The sequence below is a fragment of the Globicephala melas genome, chromosome 7 (assembly GCF_963455315.2).
Source record: "Globicephala melas chromosome 7, mGloMel1.2, whole genome shotgun sequence".
NCBI classification, from domain to species: Eukaryota; Metazoa; Chordata; class Mammalia; order Artiodactyla; family Delphinidae; genus Globicephala; species Globicephala melas.
Genome location: NC_083320.1, coordinates 62,638,214 through 62,660,115, shown reverse-complemented (window position 1 = coordinate 62,660,115; position 21,902 = coordinate 62,638,214). Strand labels below are relative to the sequence as shown.

The 21,902-nt window shown below is 41.2% G+C and overlaps 1 protein-coding gene across 1 annotated transcript in view; it reads right to left on the bottom strand.

The window, feature by feature from the left end:
• The window catches only part of LRP2 (LDL receptor related protein 2), a 196,594-nt gene that overhangs the window by 13,615 nt on the left and 161,077 nt on the right, over positions 1-21,902 (bottom strand). Inside the window, exons 61-70 of the mRNA XM_060301487.1 lie at positions 20,974-21,115; positions 17,186-17,304; positions 13,618-13,746; positions 10,047-10,178; positions 8,889-9,020; positions 7,052-7,195; positions 5,155-5,320; positions 3,395-3,523; positions 2,115-2,335; positions 1,162-1,338 (exon numbers count right to left, since the gene is read on the bottom strand). Of these exons, the coding sequence (XP_060157470.1) occupies positions 1,162-1,338; positions 2,115-2,335; positions 3,395-3,523; positions 5,155-5,320; positions 7,052-7,195; positions 8,889-9,020; positions 10,047-10,178; positions 13,618-13,746; positions 17,186-17,304; positions 20,974-21,115 (1,491 nt within the window). The remainder of the gene's footprint in view (positions 1-1,161; positions 1,339-2,114; positions 2,336-3,394; positions 3,524-5,154; positions 5,321-7,051; positions 7,196-8,888; positions 9,021-10,046; positions 10,179-13,617; positions 13,747-17,185; positions 17,305-20,973; positions 21,116-21,902) is intronic.

Sequence of the window (21,902 nt, the reverse complement as noted above, 5' to 3'; positions counted from 1 at the left end):
ACAGAAAGGCGCTGAGCTTTTGGGTGAATGGCATTGAGTTTAAAAACCATTTCTGGGTTTAAAGCTTATCCGCTGGTTGTGTAACTTGGGCGCACCAGTTACTAAATCTTTCCTATTGTCAGTTTCCTTACTTGTGAGATGAAAATTAAACATCTTTATAAGTTTGGAAGAAGATTAATTGAAGAAGCAGATGTCTGGGTTAATCCTGAAGAGAGAATCTGACATACAGAACTTAATAAAAGTCTATTTCCTTTCCTCACTTCAAAAATGTCCTTTCCCCACTATACATTATTGATACTCTCTAAAATAGACAACTGATGGGAACATACTGTATAGCACAGGGAACTCTACCTAATACACTGTGGTAACCTAAATGGGAAGGAAGTCCAAAAGGGAGGGGATATCTGTATGAGGATGGCTGATTCATTTTGTTGTGCAGTGGAGGCTAACACAACATGGTAAAGCAACCATACTCCAATAAAAATTAATTTTAAAAAAAGGAAGATATTTCCCAAAAAAAGATTTGATAGAATATTTTGATATATAATTACCTATGTCTGAAATAAAAATCATTAAAGACATCAGTGAATAAAAATGTGCCCACGGGAAAAAGATAACGTCCTTTCCCTTTCACATTATTCCACACAATGATGAAGGATGAATGAGAACACAGGTAACCTGAGGAAGCAGGACCAAGAACTCAGAAAATGAGAAAGAAGGGAGGATGTAGAAATGCATCCTTTAAGCTTTAAACTAAGGCTCACATAGCTCAGGATGACTTGACTAGCCCGGCCTTGCAATTGCTAGAGTGGGTAAGACTTCTGATGTCCACGAAGCCTATTACGTGACTTGGCAACCCAACTCACATTTAGCAGGGGGTCTGACACCTACTGGATTCTGTGGCCTAAGAGTACAACCCGACAACTCCAAGCAGCAACAAGGACTGAAGTATTTTTACTCCATATCTGCTGGTGGTGTGCATCATTTCATTCGACCTCCAATTTTATCTTCTTTGGTCAAAACGGTTAAAATACACACACACACACACACACACACACACACACACACATGTTTCAGGCACAGGGAGATCAGCCTATTATTATCCACCACCATTTTCCAAAAGAAATATAGCCATTAATTTGAAATAAAGTTGGTGACTACCTGACTGATTATATCTCCATTGATGGAATATTCGAACTTGCGTGAGCCAAGGGTTCACTATCAGCAATTTCTCTTTCTCGTCTCGCCCAAATTTATCTTGGATCCATACTTCTCCCTTATCCTTAGATGTCCAGTATAACTGGCTCTCGAAGATGTCCAGACTATAAGGGGTCATTGCTGTTCACCCACAGGGGAAAAGCAAAACAAAACAAGGTTACTGAAAAGAAGATACCTGAGCCCCACTTTTATGTCAGAAGTCAAACCGCTTGGATCAATCTCTTAGGCAACACCTTAAAATTCCAGCAACATTCAGGCAGACTCTCTGTACACACGACCATGAAAGTGTGCTGCACCAGGAGATCAAGATGACAGAAATTAAAATAGATCAATGCCTACCGAATGACACCAATTATAGGGGACTCGCTCACTTTCAAGTTGCTGATTTGATTTTATTTTTAGAAAACAATCTGTAGGGCAGAGATCTTTTTTTTTCTATGAACATAAGACACCACTTATCAGAAAAACCTGTTACGTGCTGGATTGTAGTAGTTCTGTAGAGTCTAGATAAGAAAACAAAATGCTTCTCTCCTAGATGTTTCCAGTTGTGCATAAAAATCAATCTAGCACATTAAAAACTAATGTACCTAGAAGTGGTTAGACACGGATTACCATTGGAACACATGATGGCCATCTCTATCAGAGCAACCCAACAAGAAACGGTTATTTCAACATCTGCTGCTGACAGCAAGTGTTTTTAATTATACAAAAAGGACTTAATAATTGCTAATAGATTCATTTGCATTTAAATCAGCAGCTGGGAGCTGGGCAGAGTGGTATCTAAGAAACTATAAAAAGCATCTCCTAAGATTAGGGTTCCTTCTTACGAAAATGGGCAAAGAGACTGGAAATACATTAATTATTTAATATATGAAATTCTAAGTGAAATTTCTAACCTGCAATTGCAACAATTCTCCTATCGGTCCCATCATATTTGATGGTTTCAATATTGTCCTCCTTGAGGTCACTCCAGTAGATCCGGTCACCATTCACATAATCTATACAAAGGCCGGTTGGCCAACCGAGGTCCTCCTGAACCAGGACTTTCCGACGCTGCCCATCCATCCAAGCAGACTCGATTTTAGGTTCTTTGCCCCAGTCAGTCCAGTACATAAACCTGTAACAGAAGGTTTCCTCATGGCAGCATTTCATCTAGTGGAGAAATCAACTGGTTTTCAAAGAGCCTTGGGTCCTAAATGATGCTATTTTTATACTTTACACGGGACAGGGAGAAAAAGGGGGGAGCCTGTGCATCTGTGATCTATCCTTCCTGAGAACTGCACTTTCCCAATAGAAACTGGCCAGCCCTGTCCAAAGATATGTATCCAGACCTTTTAAAATATATAATCACAAAAGTTGTTCATTCTTCAAAAAATATTTCTTGAATGCCTGCTGTGTGAGAAGCTACTATCCTGTATTTGGAACGTATCAGGGAACACAACAGACTCCTTCCCTCATGGAGCTTACATTCTAACTCTTTGAAAAGGTATTACTTTGCATGCAATTAATACTTAATTGTAGAAGAACTGAGCAGACCAGGGACTGTACCCTTTAAACATCTAGAAAGGATCAGGCAGGCAAGATAAATGGGTGGAACAGGGCAGTTATGAATGTAGAGTGATGGGCAAACACCGCATCAAGCAAAGCCCTGTCTAAGAGTTCCAGGCAATACCGCGTCAAGGAAGGCATACCTACCTAACTTTACCAGTTCTTCTGATTTTTCAAGCCAAAAATACAAATATTTATTTTTAATTTAAATGTTATCTACTAAGTTTACAAAAAAAAAAATCTTAAAGCTCTGTGAAGTTCAAGTCCAATAAGTGTATGGGCCATATTTAGCCCATCAGCCACCACTTTGCAATGTCTAGTCTAAACCAATCATCAGGTGTTGCTCAATCCTTAAATTCTGTTGAGAAATGTTGGGTTTTAGACAAACTGGGCTGTGGAAAAAGTGTGGCCAGAGGCCTTCCCCTGACACAGTGTCCATCTTCTGAAGCCTGTTTTGTCCTAAGTGATCTTTAGGGCATATTATAATTCTTGAAAATAGTCATAGGTGCCACTCAAAAAAGTCCAAGGACAATTTCAGTACAATTAGGAAAAGCTAATTGAAGATATAATTTTTTGGAGAATCTAGTGGAAAATATCTAGAACATTAAGGACTCCTTCAAGTACTTACCCTAGTTTGGGATTCACAACTATTGCAGCTGGTTGATCCAGCTGAGTGGAAATCAGCCACTTTCTGTACCTTCCATCAAGTTCAGCCACCTCGATCCGCTGACTCCTGGCATCTGACCAGTAAATATGCCTGAATTTAGAGAGACAAAGTTAAACAACTGAAAAGTCTAGACTGGACTTCTGGGGAAGAGGAGTGAAGATGAGAGCATTTAGTTTGGAAGTTCTGGCCAACAAGACAGCTACTCAGACACCAGTGATGATGAGAGCACAGCCTCCCTCTCCCAGGAACGCCCCAATCTCTTCAGCCAAGGGGACATCTGTAGAAAGTTACAAGTGATGGGGTGTCGGATGAAGGGGATATTCAGCCAAAGCAGCTGTATCAGCCAGGATTGGTAATGATGATGAACCTCACATCCGGCACTATCATGAGACAATGGCTTCTAGATAGGAGTTGTGAGGCACTGTTGGCCTTTCATTCTGACTGCCTGTGAGTTGGCTTCCTCCTCAGCCAAGAGCCCATTGGAATCACTAGGAATCTGGCATCAGCTCCAAGGATGAGTGGAAATAGCCATTCAAAATAACAAACCCAGCAAAGCCATCCTGCCCTTATTCCATCCCTAAGGCTTCAGGTCTCAGTCTCTAACAAGCAGAAAGAGTTCCAGCAGTTGCTTAAATTTACTCATTCATTAAGGCTGAGAAGAGGTAAAATTTCAAACAAGAAGACAGATCTTGGTTGGTTGGTTTGAAGAAGGAAGTGGTTGGTTTGAAGAAGAAAGCGCTAAAGTCTAGAGTTTCCAGTTCATGACTCTCTGAGGTCTTGTTTCCTGACAGAAGTTGCTGAAATGAGTCTCCTGTTATGCTGCAGGCACAGTGGGACTTACTTAACTTCTGCAGAGATGCTCAAGTCTTCCAAGAGCACCAGACAAGTGAGCGAAAAGGTGAAAATTAATTAATACTACAAAGGATTCTCTGTTCTCCCAGAGTGCAGCAAACATTTTCCTTTATTCGTTCATTTCAAGGACATAAGAGGTTCTACAAATGCTTGAATTCTGATTGTAATGTAATTACTTTCCCACAAACGTCATTCCAACCCAAGGCTCTTCCTTGAAGAAGGAGCTTATTAATTCTTCCACATCAGTTTGCCTCTCATGCATGTATCTGACGACAAACCTACTTAAGGTTCTTATTTAGGTATCGTCCAAAATGTCTGGCTCTGGTCCCTGAAGTTCTAGAAGGTGTAGAAGAGCAGATCAAAGCTAACAGCTCTATTAACTCAAACCCAAAGATTAAACAGGGAAGTCAAATTTCCAATCTGTTCAGACAACATAGCCTCCTGAAAACACAACATGTGGATTGTTCCTCCTCAAAAAAATACCATAAAGAAACATGTTTCATCTCAACTGCTTTGCTGGTAGAATGTAAGGCTGTCCCATTTCTTCACAAAATGAACAGCGTTGCCATACTGAAAGTTCATTTTGGAATCCAGAACTCTGTTGGCAAGAATGCTCTCCTAGATAAAATATAAAATCTTGACCTTGGGGCTTTCCCAAAATTTTCATGGCACACATAGAATATAGGAAGTGAAGATGTTTATATGACACAATGGGGAAGCCGAGGTAGTTGCTGAGGCTACAGGAAGCCCAGGCATCACCCAGCTGCCCCTGAGGCTGAGTGTGCCCATAATCTGGGCCAGTTTAACTCATGTGCCATGGTGAGCAGAGGGGAGCTCTGGCCAGGAAAATAGAATGAGGCTAAACTTACCTTCCAACCCAGTCCACTGCTAATCCATCTGGCTGCACTATGTATTTCAGATCCAGGTTAATTTCCTTCACAGGATTATTGCTGCCAGATTCAAAATTGGGGATGTAGGCACGTTTGATAGCACCAAAATTAGAGCCATGCCCTAGCACAGTGTAATATACAACACCTGCGGAGGCAAGACACACAGGTCAGTTTCCTGTTAGGAGCACCAGGTAAGGGAGGAACTGGGTCTAATCAGGTGAAGTACTGTTCATTCATTGACACATCTACCTCTTCGGTGTTCCTATAATACTAATAATTCAATTTAACCAGTATGATCAAACCTCAAAATCTATCATACTTGAGCTATTAGCTACAAATGCTTCAACTGATAACTTACTGATACTTAGTCCTCTCTATTTGAAGGTAATCCATTAAAATATATTTCAGCCTATTTACCCCCATTAGGATCACGTTCTAGTTTCCAAAACAGAACATATAGATAAACCAGGGCCAAATTGTTAAGAGTTTGAGTCCATACTAGCAATAAAGGAGCTGTATAGATGAGAAGTCTTATTTTATGTATAGACTAAAGGATACTGGACAGCAGGCATTTTAAAAAGCATAGGAAGAAGGAGACGCAAGGGGGAGGGGATATGGGGATATATGTATACGTATAGCTGATTCACTTTGCTATACAGCAGAAACTAACACAACATTGTAAAGGAATTATACTCCGATAAAGATGTTAAAAAAAAAAAGCATAGGAAGACTGACTTTCAAGGCACATACTTTCCTAGGTATGAACCATTCTTTTTTTTATTTTTTAAGATTTTTTTTGATGTGGACCACTTTTAAAGTCTTTACTGAATTTATTATGATACTGCTTCTGTTTTATGTTTTGGTTTTTTGGCCGCGAGGCATGTGGGATCTTAGCTCCCTGACCAGGGATCAAACCCATACCCCCTGCACTGGAAAGCGAAGTTTTAACCACTGGACCGCCAGGGAAGCTCCCTGAACCATTCTTGAAAATTTCATTGTATTGTATAATGAAATGTGAAAACACAACAGCAATAAATCTTACATAGTTAGTTTGCAAAGCATTTTCATACCTGTCATCTCACTTGGTTTTACAAACAACTCTCAGAGGGAGGCAGGCCGAACAAGATTACTGCTTTTATTTTACAGATAAGAAATGGAGATCCAGAGAATTGTTACAATTATGTAAGGTCATAAAGCTAGTAGATGAGGGAGACAGGCGTAGAACACAAGTTTTCCTGCCCCACTACCGTCTCCCACACGCCAGAGCCATGAGAGACTCCACAGTAAGCATCATTCATTTTTCCTTCATTGAACACCCACCACACACACTGTACTAGATCCTGGGTCAGATGCCAGGCATGTAGAGGTGAATTCGATTAAGTCTCTGTCTCCAAAGAGCACACAGTTAAGATGTAGAGAGAAAAATACGCGGACAATTAGCTGTAATTCAACATAACATGTGCTTTAGTAGAAGCGTGTATAAAATGCTACAGGCTCCCAGAACTGTGCCAGGAGGGATTATCAAAGACATCAGAGGGGAGGTGACTTTGAACTGAGTCTTTGAGTAGAAATTTTCCAAGCGTACAACGGTGGGGAAGGCAAGGGCAAAGACAAGGAGATAGTAAACAAAGGGACATGAGGTGATCCTGAAAGGATAGTCCCCAGAAATGGGAGAAGGTTCCGTGAGAAGGTGGGAAACACTGGCTGGGACGCACGGCCACAGCTAAATTGTCTGGAGCACGCTGGGCGGGGGGAGCATCCTCTTCCACTGAGGCGACAACATTCACTCATGAGAAATAAATTCCCCAAAGTTCAACACTTTATAATTCAATGTATTCAACTGCTATCAGTGACCGATGCCACAGTTCATACTCACTGAGGCCTGTGCCCTCTGGATCCCAGTCGTAATCCATAGCCTGAATGCGTTCCTGGTCTTCAAGGTACTCTGAGAACTTCTCAGATGAGAGATTGTATTTTCGAATTCGCACGTTTTCGGGCAGTAGCAGCAAAGGAGGGTAACCTGTAAACACATGAAGGGCTGATTAATCTGTTTGAGTGCTACCTGAACTTTTGTTTATAACAGTAGGATATAAAACAGCAGATATCCTCCCTGCCCTTAAAAAACAAAACAAAACAAAAAAGAATTTTTCTAAAAATTGATCTCTGTTAATGAATAGAGCGGACCATCAACGGGGTTGCAAAATCTGTGACTGTCGACATCCTTGTCTCCATTTCAGGTAGAAAGCTAACATTTCTGTTAGGGATATTATCAGTTCTTTATCTTTGGGCAACAGTTTAAAGCTAAGCGAAGACTGAGACCCCTGGATAGCTACTTCTTTTTCACTGATTTTTTTTCTCACTGACAGTAAAACAGACCAGATTGTAGACATTCAGTCTCACAGAAGAAATACAATATGTAGAGTCATACTAAAAGTCTACCCGGAAGTCCTCATTTCCCATTCTTTACTGACAGATTTTAATGATTCTTTTAGCAGGCAATCAGCTCTATGACCCAATTTAGCTTCTAGCTAATGACAAAAAACAGCTTGTTCTTGGTTTAAAAAAAGTTTTCTTTACTTCAAGCAGCTATGGAAATGGTGACTCATTCCAAGAGGCACTGCCTGGAATTTGTAAAATTTAATTGACTTGCATAATGTCAGTCGAATCTAACTTAAGTAACTTTTGAAAGTTCATTTTATATATTTCCTTTATCTTGATATAATGTTTTATATAAATATTCTAATTTATTTCAGTCATCTCGTTAGTTAAGAGTTAAACATTTTCTAATTTGCTGCTTAACTACCACACCAACTGTTCAAATGCCTTTATCCTAGTTTTCCTTCAGTGTCAAAAATGCTTGGAGGGTAAAATATTTAAGTATGCTAGTCAAATGTGTGCTTTAAAAGCCCAATTTGTATGAAGAAATTGAAAAGCCATTTTACCCTTCATTTGCAAAATAAAAATGCTATTTTCTTATCAAGTCCTTAAACTCATTTACAAACTTTAAATTCAAATCTATAAGATCATAAAGACCCCTTAACTGAGATATGCTGATTTAGATCAGACCTCCGGAAATCTGGACTATGATACTTCTGACTTTTATTGTCATTTCTATCTAGTATTTATTACTGCTTTCACTCAGGCCTGATTCTCAAATACTGGCATTAACCTAAAATGTAGAGCTAATGATTGAAGTTGCAAATAAGCCAGATGCTTTCTGTCTGTGATCAGTAGTCCATGAACAATAAAAAGACATTTCTCAACAGAATGTCCCTGATTTGCCCCAACTGACTGCGACCCATTCAATGGAATGTTTTTTGTGACCCGCGTTGAATTACTGGGCCTCTAACCTTGACCTCAGTGGACTGGGAGCTTTTGGTGACCACCATCCTACAGGGAAGCACTTGTTGTTTGAATCCTCTGGAGAGTGACATCTTGTCCACTTTTTGAAGTTTTTATCCAGGTGGACCAGAGGCTAAATCCAGAATAATAGGTAACCCCTGACTCTTGTTTTAACTCCTATGTATTTGTTGGGGGGTTGTAGTTAGTGTTTTAATTTGGCAGGGGAGGAGAGAGGAGAAGAGGGTGGATGGGTGTTGGAAGAGAAGTAGCTGGTGAATTTACAAAATAAGACTCTAAAGTTGATTTCCTGGTATACTGTACGCATCAGCATTGCTGAGTACATCAGTTAACCCCGAGGTCAATCATCCTACCGTCAGCTGCACACCGTCCTCCGTGGCTGTCAGTCACGGACCTGAACCCTTCGGCGCAGGAACACTCGTAACTTCCTTTGGTGTTAAGGCAGTTCTGGGGACAAACTCCAAATTGCTCACATTCGTTGACGTCTGTAGGCAAAATAAAACCAAGTGGGCAACATCTGCTCCCACCCATTCCTTAGAGACCCTGCTTCTGTTTAAAGCCATATTCACGAGCAATAAGGATGAGAAGGGTGCAGATGAACATAAGCGATGATGCCAATGTGTGCGGAACACTGACCAAGTTTCAGACACCGTTTCACATGCTTTTCATGTTTTTTCCTCATTTAATCTTCCAACAAGACTCTCTGAGGTAGGGACTATTATTGAACCCAAAACCCCAAAGACCAGATTTAAACGGAAGCAGTCTGACTCTGTACAACAACAGAATAAGATTTTCCCTTTGGGGAAGCAGCTGTTGTGCTGTTGATGTTTGGTACCACTTCCCTCCTGCTAATTGGCTTCAGAAAGGGAAGTCATTGATTGGTTTTTTCGATTGAGGTCTTAAGCTTCAGCCCTTAAAAGAACGATTCTAATCATCTGTGTGTGGCACATCGTGAGATAGGAACAGTAAATTCAAATGATCAAATACACCTAAAATCATACTTGATATTTACCATTCTTGATAAGCTCCCTGAGGACTCCGCACCTGGGAACTCATTTCCGTCTGACGTAAGGAGGTATGTAATACATACGTGTTGTTTGAAGAAAGTAAGGCTTGTGTTGTATAGCTGATTCACTTTGTTATACAGCAGAAACTAACACAACATTGTAAAGCAATTATACTCCAGTAAAGATGTTAAAAAGAAAAAAAAGAAAATTTGATCTCAGACACTGGTACAGTAAGTAGCCATCATCACTCAGGTCTTCATTAATCATATCAGTTTCACAGACATTACTGAAGATGAGCTATGGCCCGATGCTCTGCAAGGCACCAGTAAGATAGCCTGGGGAAAAAGCAACTGGCATCCTTGAGTCATGGTCCTAGCTCATGAGCTAGGACCATGAGCTTAGCCCCACGAAGGGAATTAAACCATGTTTAGTAAAAAGGAATGAATGGAGAATCTAAAAAGTACAAGGTTCTCCCTAATAGGAAGTGGAGGAAATATACTCTACCTTCACAGGAGTTTCTGTCAAAACTATTGGCTTCGAACCCAGGTCTACAGGAGCAGATGAATCCTCCTTCACTTAATTGGGTACAGTTGTGTTCACATAGATTTTCAGCACATGACCTCTCTTTTCCTGTATCTGAAAAACAAAATCCCAGCATTACAAATGAAAAGTACAAAGCACATCAGCCACAAATGAACAGTCAAGTGGTGTATCAGAAGAACACCTACAGATAGCCAGTTATAGAACACCTTGAGAGGACCCCTTTCCATAAGCTTTGCAGAGTACCAGAGACCTCTGTATAGGGATATCTGATAATGGCTTGAAAACCATTTGTACAAATACATGTAATGTCAGATCCTTGAGGCAATTTTCCGATTATACTCAGCACTGCCAGGCTCATTCTCAGAGCATCCAGTTCTGGACAGAATCACAGCCAGGGACTCTTTACAACTGTAACCACCTGCTCCACTATCTTAATATTATATAATTATATTTATATATAAATAATGTTTACATATAAATAGATACATCTCAAATGTGTGTATACATGTATACATATACACACACGTATAAATAAAAGACACTGATACAGGTATCTCCTGACTCAATTCTTTTAAATAAAAATAGATTTGTATCTATTTGTCTTCTATAGTAGGCAATGAAGTGAACTTAGCCACTTCTCAGGGTCCCTTAAGGCAGGGGTCCCCCACCCTCAGGCCGCAGACCACTACTGGTCCACAGCCTGTTAGGAACAGGGCCGCACAGCAGGCGGTGAGCAGCGGGTGAGCAAGCGAAGCTTCATCTGCCGCTCCCCACTGCTCCCCATCGCTCCCCACTGCTCCCCATCGCTCCCCATCGATCCCCACTGCTCCCCATCGCTCCCCACCGCTCCCCACTATTTCCCATCGCTCCCCATCGCTCCCCATTGCTCGCATTACCGCCTGAACCATCACCCCACCTCCAGCTCCCATCCGTGGAAAAATTGTCTTCCTGGTGCCAAAAGGTTGGGGACCGCTGCCTTAAGGTACAATGACCATGGGTATATGTGGTTTGAATAAACTAAAAACATTCAGTTTCAAAAACACAAAATAAAGCACAATAACCTTCAATGGAATGCTGCCCTTGGATTTCATACTGGAAAGCTTTATGCGTGAAACTCATAATAAAGGTCTACTCTGAGCTCTTAACAATGACACATTGCTAAATAGGTCTGTTCAGATTTTCTATTTCTTCCTGAGGCAGTTTTAGCATTTTTTGTCTAAGAATTTATCCATTTCACCTAAGTTGTCTAATGCGTTGGCATGAAGTTTCTCATAGTATTTCTCTATTACCTTTTAAATTTCTGTAAGGTGGGTAAGTAATGTCTCCACAGCATTGCCCAATAAATGTGACCCTATTTTTATCAACATGAATAGCCTTGAGCCAGTCACATAACCTCTCTGAGTCTCAAGTGCACCATGAGGCTCTGTGATTTCCTCCCCAGCTCTAAAATCTACAATGTGATTAGGGATCCCAGGAGGTAAAAATTTCTGGACCAAGTGTTCCCTTGAGTGAGTTATACTCTTGTGAAGCAGGAGTCTTTAACGAGAGCAGAACCCTCTAACATTATGAGATTCATCCTCAAATGTAAAGACCTTCCTGTAACTTTTTTCATTTGAAAACAATCACCATTTTAATTCATAATACAAGAGATCTCCCCCAACCCAGATATATGATACTCTATTTTGGAAGTAGACACTCTATTTTCCATTTTATGAAGAAGGAATAAGAACTACCAGACAGAGAAATAGCAGGTCAATCTATCTCTGTAATCACATAAATAATATTTGCAACCTGAGGTTAACTTCTTTTCTTTATCCCTCAATGGTATGAGCAAAATGTTAATGTCTTTCCTTTCATGATTTTAAAATGTTTTTAAAAAAGAAAACACATGATCAAAACACTTCAGTGATCCTGTTTAAAAGAAAAGGAGGAGGAAGAGGAGAAGAAAGGAAAAGAAAAGGAAAGCAAGTGGATTAGGAGCATCAAAGAACTGGTGTTTTAAATAAGAATTCTATGTCTTAGTCAAATTAGCCCACTGCAGTAAGACTGAATTCCATATCACAGATCCGCTTAATATCTGAAAAGAAATGCTGCTTCCATACCATATTAATGCCTGTGATACCTATTTCCTTTAAATAAACCCTGCTTTTAATTAAATGTCATTTGAATTAAAAGTACTGAGGTTAATTTTAAGGCTTTTAATTGGCACAGGTAACTAAAAGAGAAACCAATGTTTGACCTGAGCCTAACTTGGAAATATTCCAAAGTCCTGGAACCATTCACATATCAGTCTCTAGGCAGCAGAACCCAAATCTACCTCTGGGTTTTACAAATTCCATCATGTTTACGCTTTTTAAATATTTAATCAAGTCACATTATTATGTCAAAAACTCCAGGCCCCATTGAGAAAGTGTGTGAGACGAATGGCAAATCAACTCAATATGGCTGATTCTTCATCTTCTTTTGTAACCCACACAGGAGAAAATTTGCCAGGAAATCTTTGGGGCGCCTCAGAAAAAGGCGATTAAAGCCCACAAAATGGAAAGCACGTGTAGCTAACTAAGGTGACTAAGTCCAGACTTGTAGGGTTTGAAGAACTCCCTCCTTTTTCCTAAGAAGAAATCAAGGCCTGACGAAGTCAGTGTGTACTCAAAGTGGCACAGCTAGTTGCAGAGGAGCTAGAAGCCAGCTCTTCCAGACTGCAGTCCCAGGACTGTTCAAATTCTGCCTCTGCCACTCTGTGTGACCTCAAGCAAGTTACTTAAGCTCTCTGAGCTTTATTATATAGTTAGACATAATAGCAGTTATCCCCTGGAGCTATCTTGAGTGACAAATTAGAGAATGTATGTGAAAACATTTCATAAATGCTATAAAGGACTACCAAAGTGCGAATAATTAGCATGCCCTTCCAAGATTTCCATCACAATATTAAGCTAGAATCATCCCCTGATTGCATACATCATCCTTTCCCTACACAAAATCCTCTCTTAAAAATAAGTGGTCCTTCCAAGGTCCCCTGTGACATTTCCATTCTCACCGACCACTCTTCCCCTATGTGCCAAAGATACTGCATTTGGCTTAAGATGAAAAAATGTACAAACTAAGAAACAAAATTAATAGCTTCAAGGTGCTGAGAGGCACCTAACGAACTGGGAAGAGGATACGCCCTGCAGTTAAACAGATCAGAGTTCAAATCCTGACTCAGTTTCTTAATGACAGGAAGACATAGCCAATTTATTTAACCTGTAAGCTGGTTTCCTCACTCGTATAAAAGAGAGAAACAGAAAGACAGACCATACCTAACTCACAGGATTGTTACAGGGATGAAATGAAATAATCCATGTACTGTTTAGCACAATGTCTGGTATTGAATAAGTGTTCAATAACAGGTGGCTATGGGCTTGACTGCAGTTCAGAACACAATGTGTAAGTTAAAGAGAAACACGGTTATCGTCTACTTTATGTTATTGTATGCTTCCAGTAGGTTAACCTGAGTTACTACAATGAAGTATAAAAATAAGTATTTACTTACTGCATCCCGTCTCATCAAAATGGTCACCACAGTCATTGACATCATCACACACCAGGTGCTGTGAAATGCAACGTCCATTGCTACACTTAAATTCATCTGCTGTACAAGGTCTAGGAGTCGGTTCTACACCTAAAATTTAAGAATAAGATAAAGTCAAAACTTTTTCTTCTGTGAAACATGACGCTTCCTTCTGTGGCAGAGGCAGTATCTCCACAAATAAGCTCATGCGCTTCCCTACAATTCCTCGTCTCCCTTGCAGTTAGGTTGGGACCATGTGTCTAGTTCAGGCCAATGGACTATGAGTTGGAGGTGACACATGTCACTTCTGATCTGAAGCTATTAAAGCCCATGTGCCTCCCTGCTCAGCAACCCAGGGACCATGTGTATCAGGTGGCCTCGCGTCAAGATGGAGAAGGGCGTGCAACCTGCACCGGCCTTTACGTGGGTGAGAAATAAGCCTTTGCTACGTCACACCACTGAGAGTTTGAGATTTGTTGGTTGCGGTCACTAGTATTAATTACCCTAAATGATATAGAAGTAGGGCACTTCCATAACAAAACCTAAAATATTCGGCATTGGCGTCAGTCAGGAGGCAGGCAACGAGGAAAGTGATCCCAAAGGAGGGAAAGATGGAGGCCTGTGTTACGCAGTGGCAAAGGATTTGTAAAGCTGTCACCTTGGAAAAACTGGAAGGCGGACCACATGTTTACTGAACTTGTCAATCTGGGCAAAGAGGTTAGAAAATGGAATGTTAATAATGTGCACGGGTTGCCATTACCTGAGTTTGGCAAGAAAGAGATGAGCTCGGGGAAGAACTAGTTGATTTACAAGCAGAAATCCATGAAAATAAAGTCCAGAAATCTGCAGTTTGCAGAGAACCTACTGCATTTAGATGACACAAGACTCTGAAGTTTAAAAAGGACCAGTCAAATCTCTTAGTTGAATTAAATGACTGCCCATCTACTTTTCTGGCCTGAATGTAACTGACAAAGTTGACCCAAAGGTGCGTGAGGGAAACTAAGCAAAGAAATGCAACAAATTCAAGAACTGTGTCTCAAAAAAAAAAAAACCCAAACCAAAAGAAACAAACAAACAAAAACACTGAGTAAGGTTATTGACACTTAGAAGTAACCGAAAGCAAGCAGATCGAAAGCCTGCTCGTTTTCCGAAACATACGACCAAATAAACCAAAACACTGTGACTGAGGTGACAACACTCTTGGGCCCCCAAGCTTCTACAAGCAGGGAGTGGCTGGGAAAGCTGTACTGCCCCCCAGGAGGGCATACTCCCCTGTTCCCTCTTCATTTGAAGAGGGATATAGACAAGCAACCACTCCCAAAGGGTGGAGGCAGAGACAATGAGGAAAAATGGGCATAGGTGTTCCTCTGAGAGCAGAGTCTTGACCTCATCAATGAATCTCCTCCGATCCCCACTATATAAGGGCCTTCACAATGTCTGCACAGGGTAAACATACAATTTACTCTCCAAGTCGATACGCTTGTGAGAGGGAAAGGAGCTCTAGTAACAATTCCACTAGGGCAACAGACGTACATCAGGACTGTCCCGGGCCAACATGTGCCACCATGGCCCAGTGGCATTTCATTCTTTCTTTCCCAATGAGGATGTTTATTTCCATTATGCTCCCCCTGTTCTACCACTATCTACTGGGGGCAGAAGACACAAATAAAACTAGTGTCTTAGTTTATGGGTCTCCAGACCAAGAGGAAACACATCTGGAATGGATGGCATGACTAGTGCCTGTCACCTGGAGCTCCTGGATTTCACTTACCGAGAGGGACTCTGGGTTATGTCCCTGGGGGAGGGGTTAAGAGTGTTCTACGCATGGAAAGAAAAGTGCACAGGGAATTTTAGTGACACTAGGGTACACTGTGGTAGAAACAAATGGTGTTCACTAAATATCCATGCACTTCCCTGCATTTCCCAGTCCCCCTTGCAGTTAGATTGGGACCACGTGACTACTGCCAACCAATGGACTGTGAGTATGCGTGACACCTGTCACTTCCAGGCCCAGGAACTTAGGAAACTGTCTCCTCCATTTCTCACTTCTCCTGCCTCAGCAACCTTGAAGGCTATGTGTTCCAGATGGCATAATTACAGGATGGAGGGAGCTGCCTGACCTTCATCAAACTTTCATCAAACTCTGCTGTTTTAAGCTATTGAAATGTTGCAGTTCGCCTACTGTGATGGCTAGCAGTGATTCCTCTAACTTCCTGCTCCACAAGAAGAATGTTAGTTTACTACCCCTTTTTTTCCACTCTGGGATTTGACCACATGCTACAAATGTCTGGCTCCACTGAAAAATGGCATGACTGATAGGGAAAATGGAAAGAGAAGAGGGAAGGGGGTAAACCTGCTCCAATTTTTTAAAAAGGTTTTATTTCTGGGTTTTCATTCTTCTGTGCTATGCTTCAAACAAACATATTAACAATGTTATAACCACAGGTTCATCTCTGCCCCAAAAAGGTGAGGGAGAGGGAGGGTACAAACTTGCACATGGCAATAGTATCAAAGTGCCCCTGACACCCAGTCCCCGGGATGGCCATCTGGGATGGCAGCTGACAGTAAGCATTCTAAGCCCACATCAATATAAGGAATAGAAAATAGAAAAGTTAAGCATTTATCTAAACTTTCCCAGATAATATCCTTTTAGGAAAAAAAGTAATTCGACTCAGGAGAAATAATTTTCCTCACTGACTTTTTCTAGGTAAATTAAATTGCCCAGAAAATTAATCAGCTCTCTCCTTCAACGGATAGATTTAAAACAGTCTCAAAATGTACAAGCACAGATTTTTCAATATCTAAAATATTAAATGCAGCCAGTTTGAAACTTATCTCTTAAAATAATCTATCATCTTTCTCTTCTGGGAAATACATTTTCATTTTAAAGAAGGATATTAGATAAGCTCTGTGAACATCAGAGCTGCCTTATTTAACATGATCTTTTCAGTGGGGCATTGAGAATTTCCCATGCCTAGATTGGCAATTAGAAACTCTAGGCTGAAGAGTGACCAAACCTCATCTTTGAAAAGAGAGAAACCATTAGTTTGTCAAGTGTGACTCAAACACTATTTAGTGTTTGTTCTCACTTTCTTAAGGAACTTGCCAACATCTGGTTCAAATGAAATAGGAAGAAGCAGGGAAGGGCTGCATCTGAGTAATGCGTGTTTATAGGGTCTTGCAAACAATAATGTCCATGGAGATCTGCACTCACATGTGCAGCTCAAGCCTCTACAGAACAAACTGAAATCTCTGAGGTACATTTTGTAAACTGCAAGAAATTGGGGGCCCTTCTTTTTCCCTTCTCCCTTTTTTTTTTTTTTTTTTTTTGCAGTACGCAGGCCTCTCACTGTTGTGGCCTCTCCCGTTGCGGAGCACAGGCTCCGGACGCGCAGGCTCAGCGGCCATGGCTCACGGGCCCAGCCGCTCCGCGGCATGTGGGATCCTCCCGGACCGGGGCATGAACCCGTGTCCCCTGCATCGGCAGGCAGACTCTCAACCACTGCGCCACCAGGGAAACCCTCCCTTCTCCCTTTTGACTTTTGCTTACAGTTCTCCTTCTTCTCATCACTTCCATCTCCACAGTCATCCTCATGGTTGCACAGCTCGTGACGATAAATGCAGCGATTGTTGTCACACCGGAAACGGTGTGGTGAATCACAGGGAACACTCACTAAAACACAAGACGGAAAAGCAAAAGTACAGGTTAAGAGCAAAACATAAGGGTCAGGATCTAAAAACACTCCTGTGCCAGCGCCAGGCTTGCCTGATTCATCCCTTCATTGGCTTGTTCGATTAATCAATCGACAAATAGCTCTTGAGTGTCTAGTTGACACCGTGGCGCTGTCCCGGGCATCAGATTCAATTGGGAAAAAGAAAGACACAATCCTTATCCTCATGGGATGTTTATTCTAGCAGGAGAAGAGACTTTACAAATTAACCATTCAACTACAACTGTGATAAGAGCCACAAAGAAAACATGCTGTGAAAGCATCTACTGTGGAGATATGATATAGTTCTGGGGGAGGAGGGGTCAGAAGAGGCTTCACATGGAAAAATTCTGAGTCAGGAAGGCAGGCTTCTGGACCTGAATAAAAGGTCTCTGGGCTGAAGCATGGAGTGAGGAGGACAATGGTGGCCAGGAGGCTGGAGAGGCCAGCAGGACCATACCTGAGCCAAGAGGCCACTGTTTGTCCCTCTGACTGGAGTTATCATTGAGCCTCTAGAACACAAAGTCTTTTCATTAAAGTTTTACACCATGATGGACTTTCCTACCTGCATTCCCTCACCTATTGCACTTAAAGTTGATATTTCATAAGCAAACCCTGACTCACTTTATTATCCAGAATTAGACCTCTGGCTCATGCTTGTGTCCCTGTGAGGAACCTACAGGTAGAACCCAGGTCCCTTAGTTGTTACAGGGAAACGGTCCTCTATGCATGTACCAGGAATTCAGTGAACTCAACACACATGTGTTCCTCTTTCCCATGGAGAACTTGAGCTGTTTGATTTTCCTTCTGCCTTGGTACCACAAACAGGGAGCAAGAGGAGAGACTTGTAATGAGGTTGGGGGGAAGAAATTCAGCTCTGAGGGCTTCCCTGGTGGCACAGTGGTTGAGAGTCCGCCTGCCGATGCAGGGGACACGGGTTCGTGCCCCAGTCCAGGAAGATCCCACATGCTGCGGAGCGGCTGGGCCCGTGAGCTATGGCCGCTGAGCCTGCGTGTCCGGAGCCTGTGCTCCGCAACGGGAGAGGCCACAACAGTGAGAGGCCCGCGTACCGCAAAAAAAAAAAAAAAAAATTCAGCTCTGAGAACTGGTTCTTGGAAGTATCGTTAATAGAACTTTGCAAGAATTATTTGCTGTGAAATGCAACATTATAAAACAGTGTTGGTCACTTTTTCATATGGCTATATGTCTCTGCCTCCGCAAAGTTTAATTTTACTAACTATGGGCACTTTATCTTTTAGAGGGAAGCAACTTCCTGAGGACTTCTTTGAAAGTTACACATGCTTAAGATGTTTTTCAAGATTCATCAAGTGAAAAACAAAACAAAACATGGTTATTTCCTTATACAAAACTAAGATGTGGCAAGGAAAGTGTTGGGATGCCACTGGGAAAATATAATGTATGCTAATTCAAAGTTCTCTGGGGGGAAGGAATACTCTGATATATCATTTTCTAGAGTCAAATCCCTGGGCTAAAAATGAATTGTTTTCGAAGGCCACAAGGTGTTTAAAACTATGGATGTTTGCCCAACTTTCTCATGTCCCAAGTAGAGAACTAAGCAGGAAAGGGAAAGCACACTGATGCAGATGAATCTAGGAAACTGACTGGAAGAGGTGATGAGAACCCTAGAAGCAAGTTGCAGCTAAGTCAGACTAGGAGTTAACCAAGAGTTCCAGAAGTAACGTTTCTGGGAGTGTCTTCTCCTGTGTTGGGGGCTTTTACTTACATGAAATGCTTAAGCTTTAGCTTGCATCAGGATCACCTGGAGGGCTTATTAATGCAGAGAGTGCTAGGTCTCCCTGCCAGAGATTCGGATCGGGTAGATCTGGGGTGGGCCCATGAATCTGTATTTCTAACACGTTCCCAGGTAATACTGACTCTCCTAGTACAGAGATGACACTCTGAGAACTACTGCCCTCAAGTCTCTCCAATGACTCAAAGCATGGAGCAAAATGACCAAAACAAACTCTATTTTCATTCACTTTGTTAAAATCAGTAGTTCTCAACCAGGAGACTAAATTAAAAGCTAAGGAGCTTTCTCAATATACGTTTTGCCCAGGACTGACATGTCCTTGGACATTCTGGTTCAATAGGTCTAAGCCTAGGGTGGGACCAGAGCGTGTGCTTTTGAAACACCTCTCCCCAGGTGATTCTGATGGGTACCCAAATTGAGACTCACTGGTTTAAAAAATAAATAGAAGCAAGAGGGAAGAGATATGGGGATATATGTATATGTATAACTGATTCACTTTGTTATACAGCAGAAACTAACACACCATTATATAGCAATTATACTCCAATAAAGATGTTAAAAACAAAACAAAACAAAACAAAAACAAATAAATGCTGGAGAGGGTGTGGAGAAAAGGCAACCCTCTTGCACTGTTGGTGGGAATGTAAATTGATACAGCCACTATGGAGAACAGTATGGAGGTTCCTTAAGAAACAAAATAGAACTATCATATGACCAAGCAATCCCACTACTGGGCATATACCCTGAGAAAACCATAATTCAAAAAGTGTTATGTACCACAATGTTCATTGCAGCTCTATTTACAATAGCCAGGACATGGAAGCAACCTAAGTGTCCATCAACAGATGAATGGATAAAGAAGATGTGGCACATATATACAATGGAATATTACTCAGCCATAAAAAGAAATGAAATTGAGTTATTTGTAGCGAGGTGGATGCACCTAGAGTCTGTCATACAGAGTGAAGCAAGTCAGAAAGAGAAAGACAAATACCGTATGCTAACACATATATATGGAATCCAAGAAAAAAAAAAAGGTCATAAAGTACCTAGGGGTAAGACGGGACTAAAGACACAGATCTACTAGAGCACGGACTTGAAGATATGGGGAGGGGGAAGGGTAAGCTGGGACGAAGTGAGAGAGAGGCATGGACATATATACACTACCAAATGTAAAATAGATAGCTAGTGGGAAGCAGCCGCATAGCACAGGGAGATCAGCTTGGTGCTTTGTGACCACCTAGAGGGGTGGGATAGGGAGGGTTGGAGGGAGGGAGACGCAAGAGGGAAGAGATATGGGAACATATGTATATGTATAGCTGATTCACTTTGTTATACAGCAGAAACTAACTCACCATTGTAAAGCAATTATACTCCAATAAAGATGTTTTTAAAAAAAAAAAAGATGTTTAAATAAATAAATAAATATGTATCATACAACAGAAAATAATTAGATGGGCTTGAATTATGATGTAACGTGAAGTGACTAAGGACTAACTAGTTTTAAAATGTCCTAAAGGTGTTCTCTGAAGCTCGGGGGGTTTAGCAGAAGTACTCTGAGGGGCACTGAAAGTAGGATGGAGCAGGAGAGATGTACAGCCCCACCCTACCTCAGACTTCAACCACAACAGTTCTGCCGCTATTTATGCCAATTGCCTTTGAAGGCCACAAAATGCTTAACACTATGGATGCTTGCCCAACTTTCTCATGTTCCACGTACAGAACTAAGCAGGAAGGCCAAGTGAAAGCACACTAAGGCAGATCATGTGTCCAGTACTCAAAAATTGTACAACCGCCCTCCTGGATCACAGGCTCCACATAAGAAACATTGACAACACCATCCCCAGTCTCTCTCACTCACAGCACAGATGAAGTTCTTCATCGGAACCATCGCCACAGTCGTTATCACCATCACACTTCCAAGATGACTGGATACAAACATGATTTTTACATTCGAACATAGTAGCTGGGCAGTATGCCCCATTGGGAAAGCGAGTGGCTGTTGGTGGGGAGGAGACATAGTCAAATTATTAGAAAAAGATACTTTTTGGAAAGCTATCCGGCTATTTCTCCTTTACAGAAAGAGCTCTCCTAATGGAAAGAGTTCCATTATAGCGTGCTCTTCATGATTCAACCAGATGTTCTGTGGCTTTAAACTGTCTGAAATTCTGATGGAATGTTTCTTAAGGATAGATGACCAAGCCCAGTATTCAATGACATGAGTCATTCTGTGGACAGCACTGCACTTTTTCATTATAGGCAAGTGCAACCCTTCAGCGGTGTCAGCACTGGCTTTTCCTATCATCCATTTATACAGTCTCTCGGAAACCAGGTTTTAAGATGCGGCAACCGCATTATCAACAAAATCCATCATAGACAATCATCAACAGTTAATATTTATTCAGTGATTCAAAAAGACTAAAATGAAAATGATCATATCGGCTTTATACTTTTAAACAATTTTATATGCCATTATTCAATTCAGAAAACGTTTAATGCTGGGACTTCATTATGTTTGAATACCTTTTTATTCATTGCTTGAATATTCTTTTACCTGCCAAGTTTTTATCCAATTAACGATTTGTAGAGTAGCTGATAACATATAAATACTTTCGTTAGCACACTTAATATATTCTCTATTTGAAATATTATTAATGAAATGCACTTGAATGTCTACTGTGAAATATATGGACATGGTGACTCAGGCCCCAGGTAAACTGATAATTATCAATGAACGCTGAATAGAAAATATCTATGGTCTTTTAATATAAGAAGTGGTGGCTGAT